Genomic DNA, 12308 nt, shown 5'->3' on the forward strand with positions numbered 1-12308 from the left:
CTGTGTACCTTTGTTGGCTATACATTTTTTTTAAAATGTCAATGATTCCAGTGAAGCATAACAAAATATGTATATGATGTGCTTTTTGGACAAAAGTTGCTAACATTGTCATGCCATATATATATATTATATATATATATATATATATATATATATATATATATATATAATTACTGTCTTGCATAGTAATAGAAAACATGGATAAGATCATCTTATGCAAATATGTTTACAAGCTGGTTACCATTCTGTTTAGTAGTTTTGAAAATCTGTTTCCAAAAATGTCCCGTTAGGTGACTCACAGCCCATGGATGTATGCTCAGTTCATCATCATAATACATTTCTGAAGTACTCTGTGTCCCTGCTCGGATACGGTTTCTATGGAGATGTGTTGACGGACAGTGAAAAGAATCGATGGATGGGCCCAGCCAGATATGACTTTTCAGGTATATATTAGGTAATTTGCATTTTAGCCAAAACAATATTCATTATTGTTACTTGAGAGTATCTTATGGTAATGATTTAGTTGAAAAAATTGTGTTATTTAAAATAACGTAAACAGTATGTTTTGATTCATGTTTTGTTATGTGTGTGTATGTGTGTATGTATATATATATATATATATATATAGATGTATGTATGTATAATATATCTAACATGTCCACCTATCATATATATATATATATATATATATATTGTGAACCAGCTGCACTCACTCGGGTTCGTGCCCCTTTAAAATTTCGACCCAGAACAATGAAATTGAGTTTTTCCACGCTGACGCGCTACTTTTAATAAACACAAAAATAAACAAAATACAAAACAAAACCTAACTCCGTTTTGGAGCACTTACTAATTTTAGGTAATTTCCCTGACTAACTTGCAGGACGGCTATGCCGTTTATCTGTCACCACAGAACAAACACTAACACGCTTAGCAAAGCACTTACTCTCAGGACTGCTCGGAAGCAGAGCACCTTCCTTCTGCCTCCTTCTACTCAACAGCCTCAAGCAGACTGACTGCTCTCCTTTTAAACCCCGCACCTGGATCTAATTTTCCAATAACGCCCAGGTGCGGATGATAATTAATAATAAAACAATTAAACTAAACAATAAAACAATTAACAAAACAATTAGCAAATTAAATGAAACAATAACGCAACCAATCCAAACAATTAACCAAAAGGTGCATTCTCTCGCAGGGAGGTTTTAACCCCCTCCCTGCTGTCTCTCACAAACCGCTATCTCACAATATATATATATATATATATATATATATATATATATATATATATATATATATATATATATAAATAATTAGGGCTGTCACTCGATTAAAAAAATTGGATTGGATCATTTATGGGCATTAGTTGATTAACCGGTAGATTAATCCGTGCACATTTTTGATAAAGGTAATGGTCTTATAGCGGCTGTCTTGCATAGTAATAGTAAATCAATAGAATTAAAAAAAAAAAAAAGCCCAATGGGAATTTGGTCTATGTAAAAGCATTTTTATTTTTATTTTAGTAAATGTATAAACTTTTCACAGAATATCAATACATTAAAGAGTTTAATAGCAAAATATAATGCACAAGAACTGAGAATAGATTTTCTTTTGTATTTTTTCCTCAAATTGAGGGTGGGGAATTTGGGCTGTGTCTTAAATTCAAAAGAGAAGTTGCTATATATATATATATATATATTATTCTAACAAAAACCCTGTTGTTGATATATTTCACTGTATAGAATTGTGGCATTTGTGGCAATAAAATAGGCTGATCCCTGAGCCAGCATTACACTTCAGCCATCAACACCAGGCAGAAGGATATCTACAACATCAGATGGAAGGAAATGCAGATGGATCACATTAGTTTACAGTAAAAGAAGCTATGTCTTAGTTGGTGCTTATCTTGGCGAGAGCCGAGTCCAATATCAGCATGAAGTTTTAACACCTACTGTCATGTAATGGAAATTATGTAATGCTGTGCAAAGACCTTAATCAGCTTCTATATTCTATACCCTTGTGTGTTTGTCTGGTTTGCCCCCTTTGTATAATAATTGCTTTGTCATGTAGGTTTCAAAACATTTCTATCACATCACTACTACGAGGGAACAATATCCTTTTTACCAGCAACTAACACCTTGGGGAGTCCAAGAGATAGCAGCAGATGTAGATCAGGGTGAGTGTTCTTTTGTTATGTTATTTAGGAGCTGCTACTACACAATAAAAGTGTTGATCTACTACCATTGTTATTCTGATGATTCGAGAAGTGTATATACCCTAGGAAGTGGGAATGGTTATTCTCAAGACAATAACATATTTAACAGGGGGTTATATTAACAGTTTTGAATAGCCTTATATTACTGGTTGTAAAATCACATCTTTCAATATTTCTTCATACGGTATAACAAATTAAAGTCCAGCAATAAGAAAAAGCCGCAAATACTTTGATCTTTACAAAAGACCAACAGTGAAGAATCCTTTCAGCAGTTTAATTAACAGAATAATTATCTGCCAGCAGTGTGTTTAATGCACTCAAATGGTGTATGATTTTTCCTGTTAGGTGCTATGTCTGCCAGCATCGTGTAAAGGACATATCCCCAATAAAATGGGGAGAAGGTGGTGATGTAAGTGAGAACGGTAAGAAATTAATTTTCTTCACAGTATGTGTAAACATTGATTGTTTGTGGTACATCATCCACACTATAAATTCTACTTTACTGTCACTTTCAAGTTATATTTTCTTAATTTTATTTCTTTTTTAACATGCTTAATACAGAGGTTTAGTTACATTAAAAGCTTGTAACTAACAGAGAGGTCACAGAGGCAAATAGTTATATTCAAATCTGGGGGAGGTCAGAGAGTTACAGAGCTTCATCAGAATTTCCCTAGCAGTATTAAGAATATGCTTAAGAAGATTCAAGTACAATGCATCTCTCTGACATCTATGTTTGATCTTAAAATCTTAACAAACTTTATTAAGTGCAAAAAAATGGAAAAAGCTGCAGCCAAAGAGTGTGGATTTGAAAAGAGAGTGAAAACCCTGAGGGGATGTTTCAGCCTGTAGCTGCTTGCTACAGATTAGTGCAATGACAGTCAATACTGCTGGGTTCCCAGGATCGCTGTGTAACCACAACAACTAATATTAACCAGATCAGTACTTTTTTGTGTGAACTACAGATTGTTCTCATACTTTTATTAAAGGGAGAATCCATTTTATGGTGTCATTTTTCTTAACCAATGGGGGGATGTTCCATGCAGAGTGCCTAACTGAACACAGATTTAATCATTGCTAAAATGGTTGCAGTTTTAACCCTTCCTTGGTATTCAGACTCTGTATTTCCATCAGTGGTGCATCTGTATAGTGGAAATAATACATAACATGACAAGCTGCAGAGCAGAATGCTCACAGTACTGGTATATAAATAGCTTGCTGTTTATGCAAATGTAGTCCAATGGGGAAAACAGATCTGTTTGTTTGTTATGTAGAGGACAAACAACATATGTCATTCACAGAGGGACCCTGTTTGTTGGTGACAATAAAAATAAAAAAAACACAAAGTCTGTGATTGGGCTCAGGGTTCGTGTTGAGGTGAAGTAAAACCACAGAAGTTTATTATCATTTCCTGATTGGTTGTCAGGTGTTCTAATTTTAGGAGCTTAATTGGTCCTTCAAGCAATTAATTTATTGGGATTTTAAATAAATCACATACACTTGCAGCCAAACATGCTATTGTATTAACGTGATGGAATTTTCCTGTAGCCATTAAAAATAAGGAATATGTTCATAACCCAGTATCACAATCTTTTTTGTCAAAAGCATTACGGTAAATGCACCTGTATCAAGGAAGCACAAATTCCTATGCTAAGTCACTTCCCCATTCGACCATGTCTGTTCTGTTTGTGTGCTTTATCCTCTATCAAGTCTTGTTAACTATTAATCCACTACAGCAATAAAGCAGTGTGGAATAAGGTAAGAATTCATTCAATTGTAATGGTGTATTGCAGAGTTTGAAGGCGAGTGGAAAGTTATCAAAGGGAAGTTTCTGGCCATCAATGCTGCCAGTATGAGCTGTGCCTGTCCACGCAGCCCCAAAGGCTTGTCCCCAGCAGCACACCTGGCAGATGGAACAACAGATATCATTCTTGTCCGCAAATGTTCAAGGCTGAACTTCCTTAGACATCTCCTTCGTCACACCAGCAAAGACGATCAGGTAGAGCCATATTACTAAAGTAACAATTCAAAATCAAATGCTGCGAACAATTAACACAGTTAACACAGTACTTACCACTGATGTCTGCTGTGTTGTAAGTGTTCCTGCAATATCTTTTTTCAACATGCATTTTTATTATGTCCTTGGTCATAAATCACTCTGAACCCTTTATTTTGTTACACATCAGGGTGTTGACATGAAAATGTCTTGATGCGACACAGCATTTGCTGTTGTCAGAAACATGCCATTGGCTCCTGACTCCTCTAACAGATTGATTGGATCACCTGTCTGCCATCTTTACTAGGATCCATACAAACTTGTGCCAGGTCACTCACAAGACTTTTTCATGGCAAGACCCTGATGTGAAACGAAACTGGACCAAGGACATGAAAAAAAAAAAATATATATATATATATATACTGATGCACAAAAGAAACGCAACACTCTGGTCTAATGGATTTAATCAAATATGTTAAACATAGATATCAAACAAAATCACAGAAAATGTGAACAAAAATATAGCAACCAGGCGATCTTTATTACGCAAACGGGTCATGGTCGTATCTTTCGCTGTTCTTGCGTTCATTTTATTATTTTTTTATTTTTTTATTTTTTATTTCGTATTGCTGTCATGTCTCTAACTGTCTGTGTATTGTTGTTTGTTGTATTTATGTTGCCTCTTGGCCAGGTCGTTATTTTGAATGAGAACTTGTTCTCAATGTCTTTACCTGTTTAAATATATGTTTGAATTGAATTTGAATTGAATTGAATTAAAATCATGTATTTTCGATTGGCTATGTATACAGATTCTTAATTAACTCATTTTGGCAATTTTAACTCAACTCAAATACCAAACACTGAGCACCTGGCAATTTTATGCAATCACATGACTTGAGCTCAGTGTTTTGTTATCCCAAGGAACAATACTACTCAAACAATCAACAAACCTATCTGTTCACTATTTAAAATGTAAATAACATTATGTATGTGCATTATGGATGTAAAACCTAGACTGTTGCGTTTTCATTGTGCATCAGTATATAAAAAAATGCTGTGGTAATTTAATACATCTTGTGGAACAAACCTTTTTTTTGTCCTTGGTAGGTATGCGTGATAGATGCTACTTAAGACTAGTGTACAATGAATTGCATCTTAATGCTAAGGGACAGAAAAGTCTAAAAGCAATCAGCTATCCACTGACCAAACACAAAGGTGCTTGCCATGGCTACTACTTCCAGCAAATCTCAGATAATAAAGGATTGCTTGGTGTGACCTTTAGTTATAGTAGAAAGTTGCGTGAGGTTACGTCACAAAGGGGATATTCACTGCTGAAGTCGAGTTAACGTAAGGTATAGCTTTCAGACATGTTTCCATGCATTTTTTTTTTCGATTTGCACAGCTTTTTAGTGTGAGAAAGCGATTTGCTCACCCTTTTAAGCCTTTCCATGGTTTTGCTGCGCACTTCGTATAGTGTGTGGCGTGTGCGTGCTGCGTCACATTCTCATAACAATGGAGAGAGGAATTTTGAATTTCTATAAAAGAAAGAAATTGCTACATTATGCCCTTTTGGCTTTTACCAGCTCTTCATGCTCTAATCTCCAATGATTTATTGAAATTGTGTTTTAGCTGTCTGTTATCAAGACCATACCTTAAGGGTCTTCATCTGAAGAAAGAATTTAAACAAAAAAAGAAGATCCTAAACTCTCTTCACATTCTTTCATCTTCTTTGCAGTTTGACCTTACTTTTGTTGAGGTCTATCGCGTAAAAAAGTTCAAGTTTACACCAAAGCACTGTGACAGTGAGTTATCTGACATCAGAGATGTCAGGGAAAACGCCTTTGGTCAAATCTGCAGGGATCACCCATCATGTGACTGTACTCCTATCAATAGCAACTGGAACTGTGATGGAGAAATTTTGGAACATGCTGCAATTGAAGTCGGGTATGGTATTTATTTTTTTGTGAAGTAAATTTAATAAGAATTCTTTGTTTTGTAAGATATATCTGAAAGTCCTTTCTGTAGGCTTTCATACGTCACAAGGTTGTCAGATAAGGGGGTGGGGTTCAATTTAGAATAAAGAATAAATGAGATTAAAGATAATGGGGGAAGTACCTTTTAGAAAAAGAACAACACTACTGTTCTTTATTTTACTGCAGTCTCCATCTCGTTTTCTCAGTCATATTTCTGTGCATAGTGTCTGCGACTATTGTATTAAAATGCTAATGAAAAACAGCTTCTGCAATATTAATACTCTGTGCTGTAAAACATGAACATGTTTGGGAGTCGTGTCAGGCAATGCACTAGTGTTTCTAATATCTATCTACTTTGTTAAAGAATGTAATGAAGCATCACTTCGTAGTGTTTGGGTAAAATGAGGAAGTAATAAAAATTAAAAACCGGGGATTTAATAAACCAAAATAAAAACATGCACTTCTAACATACTGTAATCATAGGCTTTATAACTTACAAGTATTATTATTCTTGCCTGCTAATCTTTTGTGGACTGTAGTAAGTATTTGTTTCTTTGATAATTATTATTATTCTTTAAATCATATATGCAATAATCAACATTTGTTTAACCAGTAAATTGCATATTAAAGAACTGCACATCTGTGTGCACATGATTGTCATACAAACTAGAATATTGGTGATGAGTGTTTCTTGTACAACAGTGCCATCTGGCCACTGTCAGTGGTATTGCAGCAAAGTGACAGCATGATTTTTTTAAATCTTTGGACAAAGCTCACAAACCCAGAATCACTGGAGCTTCCTTGTTCTCTTTCAATCCTGCTAAAGTTCAGTAGTTTTGATAACACACAGAGCTAAGGCCCATGATAAAGCCCTGTCGAAAGCAGATGCTGTCTGGTTGGATAGCAGACAGAGTCAAGATTGCTTATAAACAAGCCAACTGAAGGTCACTGGTCACTCCACAAGAAGTATGTCTACCTCTTTGGTGTTGTTCCAGGGTGCATCTGTCACTGACATTTGCAATGCTGCAGTATGGGCCAAGCCCCATACTTTCATAAGAATTTACAGACTAAATGTGCTGGATCCTCAAAACCCTGGCTTTGGGACCAGAGTAATAACGGCGGCTTCTATGTCAAGACCAGAAGCACCTGCATTTGTGCTATGTACTAAAATAATAAATAAATAAATAATCTATATTGTGGTGCCTTACCATCTGACCCTCTCAGATTTAATTTATTCTGCAGGTAATGCACTTTGCAATGGCTTGGGTATAATTACCCATTATGTAATGCATACATTCTGTACTTGAAAGGGAATGTTAGGTTATTATCATAACCCTGGTTCCCTGAAATAGAAATGTATCCATTACAATCTTCTGACGTTGCATACGTTACACACAGCAGACTGAGTAAGAAAAAAATTAACTGCCGATGTTCAACTGTCATCACAGAGCTTAGTCTCTGTCAGACTGGAGTGATGACGTTGCCAGTCACTGCGTGACAGCTTTGGGAAGTCTCAGAATTTTCAGATAAACAAAATTAACCGATTTATGTAATGGATACATTTCTATTTCAGGGAGCCAGGTTTATGATAATAACCTAACGTTTAGTATTTATAGGTGAAAAGGTTTTTCTTACAAAGCAATCAATCTAAAATGTATTATTAATTTAATTATTGTATCTAATCAATGATACATAGCTGTGTAATGTACTTCATTTTACACTGCAGCTATTCCACTTTTAAAAGTTTACTGCATTTTAATTAAGTGTAAAACCATTTATTTTTTGTATTCTGCATTTCAGTAATTGATCTTGTAATAAGTCAGCAAATTAACTCAGTGATGGTGTGGGAGATTGTGGGGCACAAAAAAAACTTAGTCAATATTTAAATTGTTAAGACATTCATTGGGAGTTTCAGGTAGAAATCTAAGCAATAAAACCTGCCAAGGGACTAATGCAATAGGTATATTATTGACAAAAAAAATATGGAACAACCAGAATGCTGTAATTATTATATTAAACTGTCATTTTAAAACCCTAAAACTACCAATTCCTAACAAATTTACATACAATAAATACAAATTAGAAAGTAGAAATGTTGTCTCCGTCCTCGGACAGCTTGAGCAGTGAGAGAGCGGCGTCACTTCTTGGTGTCGTATAGCAGCATCACGTTCTGTACCTTAGTAACAATTTTACAACCCTATCCTAAAACTTCCGCTTGGGCTATCACCCTCAAAATCCTACAGGTATCTTGTGTGCCAAGTCCTCCACCTGAATGCATGTCCACATTCCATTCCATCAACTGAATCAGGAGTTATTAATTGCCAAATAAAGTAATATTGATGAAGGCAATTGTCTTTACCCTTTTAAATAATTTAAAGTACATAGCAAATTTTAAATAATTTTGCTATATATTTTTATACCCATTTAATTTAAGCCAAAATGTTATTCATTGTGAACTTGATATTCATTTAGTTGCATCCTGTTTCTTATTGTATTTTAGTAGTATTATTTGCACTGTAAACGATACTGTATTTCAATATTCATTTTACATTGTAACACCTGTAAACCACCTTGGATGAAGGCGTCTGCCAAATGAGTAAATAATAATAATAATAATTTTGTTTCTTCAGGGTTCACTGCCAGTTGATAAAGCTTTTTGCAAGAGGAATAGAAGAAAATCCACCATTTGAAGAAGATGTTAGTCCCTCTGCTGTTTAGACTGTTATCAAGGACCCAACAATTGGCTGAAGAAGTCTCCTTATTTATTTTTATGTTGCTATAGAAAAGTATATCTATAATTATTGTTGTTAAAATAAAATACTATATTATATGTATCAAAAGGCAAATGTTCCAGGTTTATATACATCTCCTGAATGTATATAAACCAGAGAGCACTATTAAAATATTAGTTAAGACATTATTTTGAGTGTATTATGCCAAATGGTGTAACTGTTGTCGCTTTTATAATGAAATAACTATAAGAAATGGATCAGTATTCAGTTTTTCAATGACTTTTTCAGTTTCAGTTTCTAGCATCTTGAACAGCGACTGCAATTGTGGAACTTTTTCTTGCATTTAAGAAAATGAACCACTTGCTTCACCATGGTCTTAACTTCTGGCACAAAATGTAATTATTCTGTAGTTTAGCATTACATTTTGCAACATACCAATGCAAATTCAATGACAACATTCCAAGTGTGGAAAAATAGTCAATTTCATTATCATACCATAGCAAAAATAAAAACAGAACTGCCAATAATCCTATAGCACGTGTAACTAAAAAATATATAAATATATATGAACATTTTTGGATTTTGGCATTTCTATAATAAATGGTAATATTTTTTATTTGGAGTAATAATAGTTTTAAAAAACAGTATTTTAGTAGATAAGTTTAAAGAAACAAGTTATGTATACTTAAGCATTCTGTGTGTGTGTGTGTTTGTATTGTGAAGGAAAAGGGCGATGGCCCTTTAAGAAAACAGCTCCAGACAGAAAAAAAACTACACGTCCCAGAAAGCTCAGTGTCAGTCAGGAAGGGGCGGAGCCTGGGGATATGTAAGGAAGCAGGCTATATATATATATATATATATATATATATATATATATATATATATATATATATATATATATATATATAAACTACACGTCCCAGAAACACATACACACATTTCTTCAAATGCATTGCAGAGTTTAGTTCTGAATATGACCAGCATTTATATTCAGAGATGACTGATCAGGTGAACTGCTTCAGAATTGGAAAGTAAAATGAATATACATTGTATTTTTTACTACAGCCTCATTCAAACGCAGTATGCATTTGAGAAGACAAGTCCACATGTATTCAATTCTCCATAGCTTACATGTTTTCTGACCAATATCATTTCAAACCTGTCCCATGCTTGAGCACTATGACATAGCAATCCATTTCCATATTCTTGATGTAGCTGTTAACACTGATTTATGCTTAGCAACACAGACAGAAAAGCTGCTGACTGCCATTGAAAAACCCCGGTGTATTTATGTTGTGTATTGAGCCTGATTATTCTGCATGTGCTAGAGTCATTTGAGAAAAGTCTGACCCCCCACCCCCCCCCCCAGTAGTATGTCGTAGGTTCAGCAACCAGTACATAATCTGTACCTTTACCTATCAATTGTCTCTGCTGCTTGTCAAAGTCATTCTTCAAATGCTGGGTTGTGTTTTATTGAAGAGCTAGCACTGTGATGCGCTAAGTAGTGCCTATCAGGCCAAAGGTGACACTGCAACGTAAAACTGATGATCCCTAAAATCTGCCCATGTAACAGTATGTGAGCAACTTGACTTGATTCCTTTGTGATCTTGCAGGCTTCAAGATGACAATTGAATTATATCCATTTGACTATTGTGTTTGAATATTGTGACATTGAATAATATAATGATAATAAAATGAGTAGAACACAGAAAATGTATCTTGTTTTAATGATGTGTTTTAAATGTTTAAAATGTAAATGCGACTCAAATAATGCCTTTAAGTAGTAACATGTCTAATCACTGTAACTTCCGTATTTGTTCCTCATTTAATAAGTCTCAAGCAGTGCATTTTCAGCAGTACATCAAATTTGTATTCGCCCCTGCATTAAAATCTAGTCAGTAATTCATATTTATAGTTTCTGCTCTGCTGATAATGTTAATTTGGTTGATGCAGTTTATAAAGCATAAAGCCTCGGTTTAATGCAGAACTAATAGTATTACAGTATGTGTCACAATAGCACTAAAGTCAATCTCAAGTCAGACTCTTGGTCTCTATCTTGTTCCCAAAGGAAATCAGCTCTACTGCTTGTTGGACTTACTACAGAGGTAAAAGGGACTGTGAAAAGCCACATGATGTGTAAAAGCTAACACGAATGCTTCAATTGTGTTGTCTGATGTTATCAAGAAATACATTCGGAGCAACATGGCAAGACGTGTGATTTTCAAAAGATAATAATTACATTAGAAGACAGAATAACCGTCTTGTCATATCCCATCTTTCCGAGGAACATATAAGGTGCCCCATCTGTTTGTACAAGTTTCCTCCTATAAAGATGTACTGTCCTGTTTCTTTTGGATTAATGTAATAGCTAGTAAAAGGATTAGACGTTTAGTCTTGTGGAGGATTTCTCCCAAACCATGTTGTTAAATAAGTATATGTTCATCGTTCCCTAGTTTACCAGTCCGTTGTTGTTTGGCTGGTTTTTCTGGGATGCCCTTTATTCTCCACAATGACAACTACTGTAAAATATTGGGTGTGGCCACTTTATTTAGTGCATCTTGAAATAGAGTGGGCAATTGTGTTATGCAAAGAGCTGAACAACATTTAACTGTACTTCATAAGATCTACATGTTAGTTGGATAGAAACGACACGTTTGAAAAGGACCACTCTGTCATAGATCTTTAACATCCTGAATGGCAACTACTGATTGGTCTATGTGTGATCAGAATTGACTGGTGGCTGAGATAGAGGAACAAAATGGCAGCATCGCTGCTTCTGACCGGTTAATCAATACGCACAATGACTCATACGGGCAGACTGCAGGTAGTGTGCAAACTAGTGACCAGAGCTGTGTGTATGGAGTTATAATGCAAATAGATATTTGCCAAGTACTAATAAAGTGGTAGCAAGCAAGGCTGTGTTCTTCTGCAATGCTATGCTTTCGTGCTGTCAAGTTTCACTTTTTAAGGTTTTTATAGTTAAATTACCTGCTTTTTATACACTTGATGGATGGAAGCATAGACAGTTCTTTGAAATGAAATTGATAGAATATTGCAGAACTCCAGATCAGTTAAGTTTGAGTGGTTCTGGTCATCAGTTTGCACAAGTATAAAATTGTGAAAAAACAATGGACAATATGTGTGGCTTATGAATCATATACTGCATGTTAGATGTCAAACATTTTGTGTGTAATTGTGTAATTGTGTATACTGTAAAGCAAAGTTCTAGAGCGTCCCCACTTGCATAACTATAATATAACATTTTGAAAATTACACCCAGCCACATGACTAAATGCTTGACATGAAATGTACAATATGTTATTAAATGTGGTGCATTATATTGTATTGCTTCTCTGCACTTGCCACTGTTATTTTAATATCAATAAAATAATGTCAAG

General features: G+C 34.8%; 1 protein-coding gene across 2 annotated transcripts in view; it reads left to right on the forward strand.

Annotated features, from left to right (window-relative positions):
- Positions 1–12098, forward strand: part of cerk (ceramide kinase) — a 44498-nt gene extending 32400 nt beyond the window's left edge. Inside the window, exons 8-13 of one of the 2 annotated variants that reach the window (XM_034024443.3) lie at positions 291–443; positions 2068–2173; positions 2558–2634; positions 4003–4208; positions 5941–6149; positions 8809–12098. In XM_034024443.3, coding sequence (XP_033880334.3) covers positions 291–443; positions 2068–2173; positions 2558–2634; positions 4003–4208; positions 5941–6149; positions 8809–8896 — 839 coding nt within the window. In that variant the 3' untranslated portion in view covers positions 8897–12098. The remainder of the gene's footprint in view (positions 1–290; positions 444–2067; positions 2174–2557; positions 2635–4002; positions 4209–5940; positions 6150–8808) is intronic. The other variant, XM_034024444.3, reaches the window with a different exon arrangement.
- Positions 12099–12308: the final 210 nt, after the last annotated feature.

Source organism: Acipenser ruthenus, chromosome 7, assembly GCF_902713425.1.
Source record: "Acipenser ruthenus chromosome 7, fAciRut3.2 maternal haplotype, whole genome shotgun sequence".
In the NCBI taxonomy this organism is placed as follows: domain Eukaryota; kingdom Metazoa; phylum Chordata; class Actinopteri; order Acipenseriformes; family Acipenseridae; genus Acipenser; species Acipenser ruthenus.